General features: G+C 45.1%; 1 protein-coding gene across 2 annotated transcripts in view; it reads right to left on the reverse strand.

The window, feature by feature from the left end:
* The window catches only part of PPM1L (protein phosphatase, Mg2+/Mn2+ dependent 1L), a 108561-nt gene that overhangs the window by 10476 nt on the left and 82822 nt on the right, over positions 1–15263 (reverse strand). For both annotated transcript variants that reach the window (XR_013931691.1, XM_080409554.1), the window contains exon 3: positions 3882–4043. Coding sequence is in view for 1 of the 2 variants with exons in the window: in XM_080409554.1 (XP_080265680.1) it covers positions 3882–4043 (162 nt within the window). In the remaining variant the exon portion in view is untranslated. The remainder of the gene's footprint in view (positions 1–3881; positions 4044–15263) is intronic.

Raw genomic sequence — 15263 nt, forward strand, 5'->3', positions numbered from 1 at the left:
GGTTACTTACAGCGAGAGAACATTTTGCACTGAAATCGATGACTAAGGCTGGCAGCCCTGGGTTGCTACACACTCTGGCTGTGCCAGGGAGGGAACAGCACAGTATTCAAGGTCAAAGAGTGAAACTGAGGCACCTTCAATTCCTGTGCATGCATCTGCGTGCCACTGTCTGCACTGTTCCACAGCAATATTCCTGCCACTGGAACGTGAATGAAAAGCTACTTGAGGACAAAAAGATTGCTAACATGGAACATTAAAATCTATGACGAAATTAGGGGAACTGTTGTCTTTTGTGTCTGCAAGCTGTCTGCTTTGGTGTTCTTATAAATGTATTTGTTCTTTGTAGTTATCAGGATGTTTTCAGCTCTGCACCTCAGCGTATGTGTTATTTGTCAGTCTCCTACTCACCTAAATCTTATGATAGCGTTTCCATTCCTGGTTGGCTGATCTAATCTGTAAATTCTTTCTGCTTTCAGGTGAAACTATATTTCATTTGTTGATTCATGGTTGCTAAAAGCTTGAAACTTGGTTTGTGTTAAAATCAGCAGAAACACCACTTTTTATCTGGGTGTTCAGAGCCTCCGTTGTGAAGATGCTTCCTTCCATAGCCAAAGAAAGGAAGGACCTGCGAGCCTACAGCAGCTCCCTCAAACACACCTCATCCAGCTGCTGCTGTAGGTTTTGGGGGCACCTCGGCTGAACGTTGCACAGCCACCTGCTCACCAGCTCTAGGTTTTTTCCTCAGCCATTAGGACTATAGTAACTGGAGTGTGATCATCTGTATGTATTGGAATGACAGGGGAAGCAAAAAGCAATTAAGAAAAGGCAGTTTTAAGTAGACATTTTACACATAATTAGAGGAGAGCAATGCCTGCACCCGCTACTGTACCTGCAGAGCAGACAGCTGATGCTGCCGAGTTGCTGAGCACGCTTACTCCAGTCTTTGCAAGCTGTGCTTACGTGTACAAAGTGACTTTTCGGTGCCATTCTCACATGGCACCTGGAACTGCCTACGGCACAAGTTGAATTCCAGTGGTCTGCTGAAGTGTCTGTTGGCACTTCTAGTATTTTCTTTTTTAAAGCCTTACATACAGAATACATAAAAATGCTCAGGGAAAAGCAAACATTCCGCAGCGCGGGCTGCTGCTGGAGAAGCAAAGGCATCAAAGAAAGAGAAGCTTTTTGGCAGCCGCACAGACATTTTGCATGTTAGCAAGAGCTGAGCTTGGAGGATTATGTTCAAGGTGAATCACTTAAGTTTCTATCTGTGACAATCACCTCGTGGCTCTACAACCCACCTTCTTCACAAGCCCAAACCAGGGTGGTTTCCAGGCCACTGTCCTACACTGCTATAATATACATCGCTCAAGCTCCTTATCAGGAGCTTCCTTGTGTTTTCCAGGGACACCAACGTCCTTGTGTCACAGGACATGCATTTCCCTTTCCCACAGCGACAGGTCAGAGCGGTGGGACCCCCACCTCATTTAGCTGCGAGACGACCAGCACTGCAGTACTTGTGCGCGTGCGTCAGCCAGCTCTTGTTGAAAATAAATCAGTCTTGACAAACCTCCCGTAACCGGTGCTGTTAACTACACAGCCACGCTGCGGAGCAGGTAACTCCGCAGGATGTGGCACCTCGGCTCAGCATGGAGGGCGCTGCCCTGCCCTCGTAGCTGCCACCTTTCCTTTTGGCCTTTGGCTGCAAGCTTGGGTACCAGGGTCTTCTCGCTGCGCTGCACAACGCCCATGAGAAACCTGAGCAGAGGCTTCAGTGCAACAGCTGCTCGAGCCCTGTTGGACTGATCAAAGGAATATTTTTTTTTCTGGTTGTGGGTTGACTAAGACTTTGTACGTGGTTGCTGGGAACAGGGAAAAGAGCGGGACTGAATTAATTCCGCATCCGCTGACCGCTGACAGCAGCAAGCAGCGAGCCTCCTTAACATCCTGCATGGCAGCCAAAAATGATGGATTCGTTTAGACCTGTCACCCCAATGTTAACGCCCTGCTGAAACGCAGAGGGCAAGTCACGCTTGTCTTTGAGCTGTTGTTTCAGGCTGCCTCAAATTCATTTCTATCAGAATGAGCTTTGAAAGATATTTTCTCAACTGTGGCTATATGGGTTTAACTTTTAAATTAAATCTAACCCTACTAACACAAATGTGCAGTCATTTTATAACTATCTATAGGGCACTGGACAGTGCAGCTTGATGGTGCAATGTGAAGTCGGAGCTACCAAAATATAACATAATGATGGGTTTATTGTCGCTTTTTTCAGCTCTGCATGACGATAAAGTATCTAGACGGTGGGAAAGAGTCAGGTACGTTAGTCACAGTAGCAACGTAGGGTTGATAAATCAGTTTGAGCACTTTGCTTCAATTTTACGCTTACTGTATGTAAAGAAGGGATTTTCCAAATTGTAAAATTATCCAGCAGTAGTATAGACTGGGTTGTTTGTTTTTAACAGCACTATGAGGCCATATCAGTCATGATAATACAGTGGGGCAGCAGGTCACAGAGAAGTGAATTCGTTAAGTCACTATGGTAGACAGAATATTTCTTGTTTAGCTGCAGATAGTTACAACATTTACCTGTCTATTAAAATAATTTCTTCCCAAGCTGGAAATTCCAGAAAAAATCCAGGTTAACTTTACATGTTGTTGTTATAAAGCCTCACTTCTAGACAAATGAAGTAATCATGTTATTTTTTTCTTCTCAGTGAAGGCCTTTTCTAAGGGAACAATTGCATAGAGGCCCTGGACTTGCCTCAGGGGGAAAAAATTTTACAGACAAATCTCCAGATTTTACTAATGCATCCCCCAAGTAAAGACTTGAAGCAAAATGAGACCAAGATGTTCTTATTCCCTCTTCTTAGGATCTGTATACTTTTTATTCTCCTTTGGGGAACATACGTGACCTCAGCTCTCTGCCTAGCAGCGGGAAGGATCCCCACTGCTCTTACGCCTCCTCGGCACTAACAGCAGAGCAAAGCGCACATGGTGCACATACCGACACCTCTGCTGGTGTGAGTGTACCGATAACCTGTTGGTTTTAAAAATGTTTTATACTTGGGGGTGTGTGGTGAAACTTGTTCTTTCCACTTTATAGAGAAAGACTTGGAGGCAGAGAGGCAATGCATCTCTGGAGGCAATGCTCATTGGTAGGTTTAACACAAACGAGGAGAACTTTTTTTCATCAAACAATTTGCTGCTGCAGAAGCCAAACCAGAAATGGGTTCAAAAGAGACTTCGACAAATTTACGGAGAATTGGCTATTAAACTTGATGATCCAAATGTAACTTCTAGCCCAGGAGGTCACTAAACTGACAAGTGATGAAAGTGATAAAGATTTATTGCAGAAAGGTTTCTGTTTCTTATATTCTTTCCCTGTACTCCTGCTACAATTTACATGTTCGTGCTCCTGAGCAGTCACTATATGGGAACAAAAAATAGCTTTGATGAATTAGATTTATGTTCTGCTTATTTTAGGAACTAAACCTCACTCAGCTTCATACCCAGTCTCTCACATAAAGGCTGCTGATACGGTTTGGCGTGAGGAAGCCTGTAGCACTGCTGCCCCTGTTTATTAATTCGCTCTCTGCAGGGGTCACAAGGCAACTGGCTGGCACGGGCAGTGGGCTGTTGAAGATGAAGGCTGCTCTTCGTACTCGACACTGGCTCATTAAGGTATAGGTCAATCTGCTTCCATTTCTCTGTTTGCACCACGACATCCCACTGAAAAGTGCTGTGTTAATAATGGGAGATTTTATCTGCTGATGCCTCAGTCTGGTACTTTACAGTTTCTCTCAGGGGAAAAGTCTATATTATTGACAGAGAAGAAAAAAGATGAAACTTCAATCCAAAGCAAAAACGTTACGACTCACCAGCTCTTTTAATCCTCTTCCTCTCTTTCAGTTGGTAGGGCTTGTGATCGTGTGACAAGGGGATAGCGTTCCCATCCTTGTCACACAAGACTCCTCGCGAATCACCAACGTTGGCCACTGTGAGCTCTTTATCTGACAACAGCGCGATCAAACAAGTTGTACCTGGAAAAACAGAAGAGAATGGGAAGCAAAACAAATATATGGGGGGGGTGTGTGTGTATATTTTATAGAAATGATCAGCAGAAAAATGCATTTCCTATTAATAATGTCAGAGGGGGGCTGAAGTGGGAGGAACATTTCCCAGTCTCGGTCTGAGAGCTGGCTTTTCTTCATGGGCAAGGAAAGTAATAAATGAAAAGTATAAATTGGCCCCAGAGCCCACTTGCTGCTTCCATGAACAGTTTCCATGCTGCAGTGGTCCGTGCGTGTGTGAAGCAGAGCTCTCTCCCCTCATCCCCCCAAGAGCTATGGTCAGTTTTAAATTTTTTTTATTGCAAAAAGGAAAACATTTGACATTTTTAATTACTAATTAGTCATGGACCACAGTATCAAACAGGCATAGTGTTTATTAGCTAAAATGGCAGGAAAATATTGGAAAAATTGCCTATTTTTCAAGTGCAAACACTATAGTTTTTGTTTTCCTCATATAATGGATGCAGAGCAGAATGAATGTTGAGCAAAGCAGAACCTATTAAGACCATGCCTTTTCTCCATCTCCCCCTTCCAGCTAGTGCGAGCTGTATTCATATAAACTCCAGCTACTACAAACGTTCCTTGCACGGCCTTTGGACCAGATGTCACAATTTCATTCATGCTTTAGAATCAAAAGATGGCAAGTAAGTTTTTAACACACTAACAAACGTTAAAAGGCCATGTGCCTGGCACTCAATTTAGATTGCACAGTGCTGCTAATACTGCTACAAAAGGCAATTCAACAGTAAATAAAATTAACTTCATGGCTGCTTTCTTTTTCCTTCACGTAGACCAGAAAAGCACATGGTTGAGTTTTCAGCTCTGTTGTTAATTTAAACCTGATTATTCATTAAAAAAACCAAGGTGCATCCACAGCTGGGTTGCTTGTATGCTTTAATTGGACAAAGATGCAGTTTTAATGAAAATGCTGGCAATGGGGCATCCCTGCACTGCCCACCCCCAGCGGCATCCTGACCTCTGGTTTGCTCCTGGGGAGCCATATTAGGGTTTAAGTCTACGCTCTGTGTCTTTAAAACTGAATTCTCATAGCTGCTGCTTGTTGCACCGCTGTCCGAACCCAAGCTAAAAACTGTGTTTTGCTGTTCCCATGTCAGTAGTTCAATATCCCATGACTGGTATAAATGAAATAGCCACTAATAAACAATTTGTGTTTAGATGCACTGTGTCCTGAAGATTTATTTTTAACTTAATGGTCTGTCTTGCACAGCTCTAAACTAGAGCTATTTTTTCACAAGACAGGCATATATACGTATGTATTATTTTTACAATTGATTGACACGTCACAGACCTAAATGGATAGAGTTTCCCATTCGTTGCTAAACCCCCTGCTAACTGCACAACTCAACGGCTCACCTAACACCAGGACGTGCAGAGGAACCTGTCCACCAGGATCACCCGAGGCAGCCAGTAATGAGCTGCCTGCTCGAGAAGTCTCTCCTCTGCAGGCTGAACGAGACTGCACCCAAGGGCGCGCGGGAGGCTGTGCCGGGGGAGCACTGCCAGCTGGGCGCCCGCCCTGTGCAGACGCAGGGTGTCTGGCCTCAGCACCCTGGTGCACAGACCCGCTCTAACCCCGGAGGACTCGGCAGTTAGAATACCAGTATCCAAACCAGAAAGACAACAAAATAATAACGAGGATACAAACTACTGTAGTGGGGTGCCTCTGGTCACTGAAGCAGAACAAAATGGGATTTACCATTTGAGGTCACCTCATTCTCTGCCTGAACAAATGCTGGTAACTCTCCACACCCATAAAACTCTGCTTCAGTAAGAAAACTGCAGCAATAAACGGCACCCTCCCTTGCTTTCATTTATGAAGCCTTCCTTAACAAATGTTCGAGCAGCATCATGCTGACACCCTGCATGAGACTAGAGGGCTGGTACCTGCTGAAGCTGGTCTGACATTTCGCCTTTGCAATTTGGGTTGAAAACAAAACCTGTGAGATGTAAAATGGGCGCAAAAGTGAAAGCCCTGTTGGATGGGAACACAAAGCCAAAACCAACGCGGGAAGGATCCTGGAGTGCTGCGGGACAGAGACCCACGCGCTGCACGCGGGGCTGCAAGGCTCCGTGAGCCACCACCCAGCTGACGCTTCCTTCTGAGGATCAGAGCTCCAGCTTTACCTGGAGCTGCCGTCTCGGCCTGACATTTGCATTTGTACATCCACCGACCCTCCTGCACGCAAACCCACCCTGCTGCTCTGCAGATTGCCTTCCCCCCTTCCCATGACACCAGCCCAGCATGTATTTTTCCTACAAGCCGTAGTAAAAATCACATGTTTCCTAGTAAGGAAAATACTTCAAATAACATCCTACAGCCCTGGCAGTCAGAAAGTAAAATGCTTCACAAACACAGTCATTATTACCACGATTTATATAAAAATGGTAACTTTGAACACAGTCATCTTGGTTATATGATCTGTGTGAATGAAAGAGAATGAGCGTCTGAAACAGAAGATAATTTCCAATGTGATTTAGGAAGAATCAGTTGTTTCATGGTCCCTGACTGATGGCTGGGCTATCGTTAAATCCCTGACCTCACGCAACTGCCTGCCATTACATGAGAAAGAAAACTTATTTTACTTTGTTTTCTTTCCCATCTATTTTTATTTCAGTCATTTAACCTTGTGTAGAGTTAGAAAACATCGTGCTCTTGTCAGCCACCTCAGATTTAATGCAATTGCACAATGGAAAATTCCCGACATAAAGGGTCCAAAATTGAGAACACATGTTATATTAGTCCCTCGATGCAGCTGCCAGAGTAATACCCTGCTGAGCTGTTTACAAAGAAAATGACCAGAAAATTTAAAACCTGTACTACACTGGCTGCAGAGATAGGGTTTTTTTGTTGTTTGGGTTTTTCTTTCTTAACTCAGGTAAGATTATTGGTGGTGTGGTTTAGTATCAGACGAGGCACCTTGTAAAAGTCAAGGCTGCACTGGCTCTACCAGTTTTTAGATAACTGCTTTGTAGAGACGAGAAAAAAGTCACCAGAGTGCAAACAAAACCTGATTAATACATTAAAAGGCATTAGAGAGTCCAGGCATGATCCAGCTCACCCTGCAGCCGCTGGAAATCTCATGCTTCCTGTGTGGCATCAAGAAATCCTGCTGGTGCCTGGCTCCAAATCTCTGCTGGCAGGGCAGCTCAGGGTGAGGACCAGAGCTCTTGGGCTCCAGATGGCCCAAGCTGGTTGAAGTTCCCCCAGTGCCCTCGTTCCATCCTAACCCATTAGAGAAAAGGTGCAGATAATCTCACCAGGTTCTCACCACAACGCTTCTTTTCTCCCTCTTTGTCGAGTTTTCCTTCTGTTTTCCAAGTCTCTCACGCCCCACAGCTTTCAGGCCATCAGCACGTGCAACCGCTGCCCTTCCTCTCCCCCCTCACCACCCTCCTTGACCCTGAATTTTTGCTTGTCCCTTGGTGAGAAATCACACCTCCACCCTGCCCTCACCTCACACTCTTAAACACCAGAAGTCCCTGGCCCAGACTCTTCCTCCTGAACAGCTGTCCTTCCACACACGCCTTCCCGCTGCCTTTCCCAGTCCTCCCCCACCTTTTCCATAGCTCTTTGCACAGTCTCTCAGACAAGTGAGACTCCCTCCTCCCACACCGTACCCATTGCTTCCCCATTTGCCCGTGTGCGAACGTTGCTCATGTGCTGCCTCCTGCGGACCTGTCTTTCTACTCCAGTGCCTTTTTTGAAACATCTTTTATTTGTTATCACCTCATCCCTACGCTTCTCCGGCTCCTTTCTTTCACAGCACATCTTTGTGACGCCCCTCTAAAACCCCATCACTACCCTTGATGATTTTTATGGCTACCACTGCGTTCCTGTCTCACCTGCAAGCTCACTGAAGGTGCCGCCTGCCATCACTGCCAGAGGTTTCCTTCCCTCCAGCTCCACACTACACCTCCTCCAGCGCAGCCTCTGCCCCAGGCTCACCATCGAAGCAGCTTCTGATGAGTCCCTAGCAGCGTTTTCCAGTGGCAGCGCAGACAGTGAGTGAGCTTCTTTCATCCCTCTCCCTGGCTCCAGCACAGCCAGCTCAGTGCTGCTTCTAGGCTGACGAGACACCACTTCTCTCCTAGTTTTCTGCTTTGATTCTCTAATTGCAACCACCTCTGAAGACCCCTTCATCCCTCTCCTCTTCCCGCTCCTCTCCTGTCTCTGACCAGCGCCTTGCCTCTCCGCAGGCTTACTTCTGCATAACCCCACCTGCAAACACACACATCGCCAATATTTCCACACAGACCCTGCACCTGCTTCTCCATCCCACACGGGCCTCTTCTCTCACCTAAAAGGTCCGCCCGTGTCCTTTGCAGGTATTTATCCCAGCGTCTCTTGCAGCCTGTTCCATGGCCTGAAAAGCACCGTCAGGCACCTCGTGGTGCCACCACGGCAGGAGGAGCAGATAGTTCCACTGCCTCATCTCAGCTTTCTATCACATCTGATGTGAAGTTTCCCGTAGGGAAAAAGAAGAAAATTGGCGGAATGGTGACTTCAAAACCATCATCATTCTCTTCAGAGAGACCAACACTGTCCTCTTAGCATTTGGCCTAAAAGCATTAAACCCCAGAGGGCTAAAAGCTGAGTTAATTCCTGCACAGGTAGGGCTTGTGGCAGCTCATTGGCATTAAACAGAAGTCTGTGCAATAGGAAATTGGTCTAATCTCATCTTGGAGGTGGGCTGCAGAAGGAGGAGGTGGGCTGCACCAGCTGGGACCACTGTGAAGCTGCAGGGAAAAAGATCCCCAGGAACCTTAATTAGAGAGGGAATAACCTGGCTAGCTGGGCTGCACCATGCCTGGGCGGGCACAGCTCTTCACACCCTGCTTTTCGCAGGCTCAGCCACAAGAGCTGGGGAAAATGCCGATGTGAAGAGCATCAGCCCTGCACTGGCAGCGTCTTTCAGTCCCAGGTTGGAAGCAGCCATGTCCTGTCCTTTACCCGGGTATCGAACTGAGAATGGAATAACAGCTCAGACCAGTCCTGCCTTTGCAGGTGATTCCTAGTCGTGTGGGAGGGATGTTCCATCAACCCACACAATTGCTTTTTGCTAAGTCTGGATGCCCTGTCACAAGCGGAGGGTGTACAATAGCACTCCTGTGATGCCCGACTGACGGAGGGCAGAGGTCTACTGTACCGTTTGAGCAGAAATGTGTTCAGAGCCACGGCAGGTCAAGAAATTCGGTACTTACCTGGGTGAAGCGATTTAAAAAACAAACAAACAAACAAACAAAAAACAACTCAAAAAATCCCTTCCCATCTTCTTTTCAACAGCGCTCAAGCTTGAACTCACATAATAATTAAGCAAGAGCTAGTATTTTTGAGCTTCAATAATCTCCAGGAAGAAACAGAATTACTCAGAACAGTGCAAAAAGCGGGATAAAGAAAACCACAGATCTATATTTACTCTCCACTAGCAACTCACACCGCATGCAGCTTCTTTCTCATTTATAGACCATGCATTTCCACTTGCCTTACAGGGACTTTAGATCCTAAACAATAAGTCTCCAGTAGTTTTCAGGGCATATATGTGATGTTTTTATCATTAATGTAGCTGTCCTCTGTGCCCATCTGCCTCAGCTCCTCCTGTCGAGGCCAGCCATGTGTCTCCTGATTTCCGATGTCACATGCTGTGCACATACCCCTCGGGCAATGCAACTAAAACTTTGATTATAGCCTGTGGAATAGGCAAGACTGAGAAAAATGACGGAGGATAAAGGAGTCTCTTGCTTCCCAGTTGCCAGGAATATGGCTAAAAAGTGGTGCGTGACCTTCAAGATCATAAACGCTGCCTCCATGTGCCCTCCAAGTGATCCACCAACTCGAATCTAAAGCCATATAAATAGATCTAATTATCCACTGCTTATCTATAAGATAAGAAACAATAAAACCAAGCACGAGACATTCACATTTTATTCACGCCTGAGCAGTGAGACGAACTGCAGGAACTGCAGGGGCTGAAGCCCTTTCCTTGCTCGATGCTCCTCAAACCACCATGCACAAAAAAGGAGGGACAAATCAGGTACTGAAAACAACAGTTTTCCAAACAAAAATGATCCAAACAACCTTAACTGAGGTGGGATCACTGTAAAACCTTTTGCTGAGATGGACCTTTTGCTGGGTCCCAATGGTTGGCACCTGTCCTCGGCTGGTTTCTAATCCAAGGCACCACGTCTCATGCTTTTTCAGCTTCTCTAACAACATCCGACCTTCACCAAAGATTTTGTGGAAGGCTAAGCTAATTGTGCTCATCCTTTACTCCTTTATAGATTATTGAAATGTTTAAATAGCTACACACTTTCCTTTAGCCAAAGCTACGTAGATTAGAGAAAATGCCATTATAATTTCCAAAATACACAATTTTGGCAATTTACTGGGCTAACTGCCTGCAACTGAAATAAACGGCCTATCACTCAACAATACCTTGCAAAATACATGTGCACTTTTAAGATATCCACCTAATTTCCTCAAATGTCTCGCAAGGTACACAGGACTGAGCAGCCTACACATTATACAGGCTTCATCCCCGAATCCCCTCAGTGCTGTGTTTCCTACAAATGAGCTGCGCTTGCCCCTTCTTTCGGTCAACAAAATTCTTCTGCAAAAGTCAGTTCTGTAAAGCACGAACCTAAAAATAACCATTCTGAAAACTCAAGGTCTCATAATTCGTTAATCATCTCAACATAATGCTTTTTTCCGCTCTAAAATTAAAAGATCTCCTACTTTTAAAATAGATTAAAAGAAACATTGGATTCTTACAAATACGTAGAAATTGCTTCACATCTTGGTAAGATCATAGCTTAATTTTCATCATGAAACAATTCCTACCTGGCTGTATTTTAAGATTTTGTATTTGATGCAGAGAACCATATTGTATTTCTGGTTAGATCCTATTTTCCTGTCTAATCAGTGAGTATGTATATACAACTCAATCCTGTTTACCATTAATCATATTGTATTCATCATATTTGGGATATACTTACAGACTAACAGGTTCATGCAGATGTTCTGACTCAGCTATATAAAAAATGGCTAAGAGTGTTTTCCAGGTAGGAAAATGAGCTGGAAGGAATTTTTGTGCGTCAGGTAGCAAAAGTTAATTACTGAAAAGTGGAAAGCCTTTTGGGCAGCCTCTCCATCTTCCAGACTGCTCTGACATTGCCTCATCAATACCGCAGCGGAAATGGTGAGTGCTCCCACCTTTGTGCTATCCTAGTGCCACTTGATTAATTTCTTGTCCATGTGAAAAATAATCTTAATACAAGGGAATCTCCATTTCAATTCAAACATCGATTTCTTGGCATCACTCCCATATGTAGTTTCACCTGAACAACCCACTCAGCCATTGCATATGCTAGAAGTAGAAATATGTTGAAAACAGTTTATTTTTTTCTGGTTAGAAATTTCCATATGCCACCGGGATAATTAAAGTGCAGAAAACCACATGTGCAAACTCCTTTGCAGACGGGCTTGGGCATTCTGCAGTAGTTGAGCCTCCTGTGCAGTGTTGCAGCGACACAACAAGAAAAAAATGCCTACATTACGGTCTGTATGCAAGAGGAAAAGAAATCTCAACAACAGCTCCAACCAGCTGCTACATAAGCTGAGCAACAAGAGGACGGGTCTAGCTCAGCGCGAGGTTTAGAGATGTCACACGGAGCAGACAACGCGCAGCCCCCCGCTCAGACCATGGCAAGCACGCAGCATTCCCTTGCTGAAAAGCACAGGTCGTATAAACTAAACCCAGAAGTTACTGCTTTCAAATAGGAATTATACCTATTTCCCCCGCCCTCCTCCAATCTGTTGCTGAACATGTTTTCCCCAATTCCAGACCTCTACAGCAGAACTAAAATTTAGGGGCAATTTCTATTTCTCTCCTTTGAACCGGAGGCTTTCCTAGCAGATCCGAGCTACTCTGACCCAAGGCAGTAACTAGCTTGGTTTCGTTTAGCTCAGCAACTGTGCTGAGCGATTTTGGAACAAAGCGGTGGGATTTCTATAGGGTCAAATGGCCAGCAGAAGGGGAGCCAGAGGATATCACAACCCTTCCAAGCCCAGAATAATACCCGCCTCGGTTAACAAAAGCTGCTCACATGAACCTGGGGCGTTCAGGAAGAAGTTGTACACTTTTCATTGGGAAACATGAGGGTATTCCTTCAAAATAACAATACCTAAACTTTTCTAAGGAAGAGCTGGATAAAAGTTTACAAACAAATGAAAGCTACTAAAAGTTTTACAGTGAGATGTGTATAGTCTGCTTCATTAAGATGTGTCCCAAATTCTGTGATCTGTAAGACAGATCTTCTACAGATCCATTAGAAATCTTCTACAGCTTTGCATTTCCCATTATGGAACGATATCAAATTTCAATGTAAAACACAGTTTGCAAAAGTGATTGCACGGGGGGGTGTGGGGGTGGTGGTCGTGGTGGTGGAAATAAAAGGATTCATCCTCTTAGTAATTTCAGACAAATAAACCCCTCCACAATCACAGTGCCAAAGATATTAAAGACGTGAAGTTTATGACACTAAAGGCTTTTGAGTGAGTCAGGTGGGTACCGACCTGCTGCAGGATCCACCCCACGCTTTGGGCCAAGCAGAAGTTTGCTGGTGGCAGCACAGGGACAGCCGAGGCTCGATGCTCGGAGATTCCAAGCGTCAGCAATAGGGTCAGCAATGCCACCGCTCCACACGCTGCCCCACGAAGCCGCTAAGAGCATGACTGACCTTATCTAGTTAGAAAATGTTATGCTAGATGGTCAACAGGCTTTTATTAGTGATGTTCAACTGTAATGAGGCCTGTAATCACAGGGAAAAAGTAAAAGCAAAATGAAAATCCTACTTGGACCCCTCCCCCCTCACCAAATAATTAAAAGCATGCAATTTGTGCCAAGCCCTGTGACATCTCTGGCTTTATCCCAGTTCTGCCTGAAGGATCAAGGCTGCAAAATTTCATTTGAACCCCAGGAACTGCCCTGCACTTCCCTGAGGTGCCTAAGCCATAAATACCAGAGCCAAAGCAGCAGCTATAAATAAGGTGTCAGCAGGCAGGCACTAAACTGAACTCAAAACACATAATTAGCAAATCCTTCACAAACAGTGCAACTAACAGCTAACTTATAGATGCTGCGTGCATCCCTGCATCACTCAGCCTTAACAGGACTGTTCAAAACCCCCCGTCGTGGCTGGCAATCGTATCCGACAAATGGTTTTTACGACAACTGCATTATCCCTTGTCTCCTGGAGTCAGGTTTTACAAAGGACCAGCACCCTCAGCAGCAGGACCGTCTATCAGGTTGCAGCTAATTTCACGGGGGACCACTGTAAATATCTGCTGCGCTCTCCAGCTGGCCCTGAAGCACTTATATGATGGATCACTCACCTTAACTCCTGAACAAATAAGGAAGTTATTAGTATACAGGCAGAGCTGTACAGCAAGGCGGTATTTAAGAGTTATTTATTCGGTGCCCAAGGTGTTATCACAGAATTACAAACACAAACATGTACCCCATCCAAAAGGATTGCAATCTTACTTTGTATTTCCTGCACTGGCTGAAAAGTGGAAGCGAGTCGAGGAGGAATAAAAGGGGTGGGGAGCGACAACACACCAGAATTACACACAATTAAAGAGGTTTGTGATCTAATTCAAGATCCTTACTCTGTTCCCATCCCCTCCACTATCCAACACACGAAATTCGGTGATGCAGATTTTCCAGAGCTGTAAATTGAGGCTGGTTGGCCTGAGCAAGGGTGGCAGCTTTAATCAAACTGGTGACTTTTCCCCTTTTCAGGTTAATCAAACACAGGGGCTAACCATCTTCCAACACCCCTCCAAAAGTCACCTTGGACCATACTTTTTTCTTTCTGTATTTTCTGGTTGTGTCTTCCACTTCTCCAAATCAAAACCTACTTTGGTCATTTGCAAATGCAAAACCCCTCCATCCGCCAAACATCCATTTTCTGGGGGCAGAGCTGTCACCTTGGAAATCATCCGCCCGGCACACGGCTGAGTGAAACAGCACGCTGTGGGGTGAACTTTTGTATGAGATCAGCAAAACCAACAGGCAGCTGGAGCCCAGGCCGACACCTTTCCAAAGACAGGCTCAAGCCCCTGGCAGACGGTGGCTGCAGCCTGTCATCCCAGAGCTGATGGAAAAGATGCACAGAGAGGGAGCAAAAAGCAACAGTATTGCCAAAACTCAGCAACTGCCACTGTTAGGTATTACAGCATGAGGAAGAGCTAGTTTTTGCTTGTTCATGACCAACTTCTTTACCTTAATGGGTTGTTACAGATTATGGATAGGGTTTTAAATAAAGCTTCACTTGAGAACAGAAAGCCGCCTTTTGTTCTTGCTCCTTTTTCCTCCTACATCTCCCCATGTATAATTCAAACACTGGGAAATAATGGAAAAGGCTAACAGTGATTGATTGTGGCGTGCAATGCAGTTGTGCATGCAAAGCAGGGCTTAGCATGAGCTGAACGCTGCTGCAAATGCGGAGAGCACAAGGACAGATGACACAAAGATGTGTGCAAGAGTGCAAGTGATCTCCAGAAACACAGCAGCGCCCACCCTTACACCATAAATCCCTGTGCATGTGCGTGTTCTTGATGTTATGATGTATTTTCTTCCAACGATTTTCATATTAAAATGTTCTCAAAAGAAAGCAAATATTAGCTTTTTGTACACAATATGGCAATACTAGGAGCAGCAAGAGTGAAATTACTCATTTCAATACTAAAATCCAAGCAACTGTGGGGTGAAATGAATAGTCTTGCAAAGGTGCAGCCGGTGATGATTTTGTGCCGCTCCACCCTGCTACAGCAATGCTGCTTATACTTGTCCGGGTAATGATGCAGGAAAATTTAATAAGGATCTCCAAATGGTCTGCCAGGTTTGTAGGCAGAACAAACTTTGCTGCTTTCATGGCTACTCACAAGACCCTTCAGGCATCTATCTCTGCATCCATCAGCAGGTGACAAACCCCCACTGAGATGGATGGCTTTCTTCCAGAGGCCTGGAACAGATATCCTCTCTGCCTACACTGAATTTGCAGCAAGCTGTGTCTTCAAATGCTATCTGTGTCTGATATCTGTTTAATAAAGGATACAAAAATGAAATAAATCCGTGCTCATGTTTATCTATTCATGCAACACGTGCA

Source organism: Falco punctatus, assembly GCF_963210335.1.
Source record: "Falco punctatus genome assembly, chromosome: 13".
Classification (NCBI taxonomy): Eukaryota; Metazoa; Chordata; class Aves; order Falconiformes; family Falconidae; genus Falco; species Falco punctatus.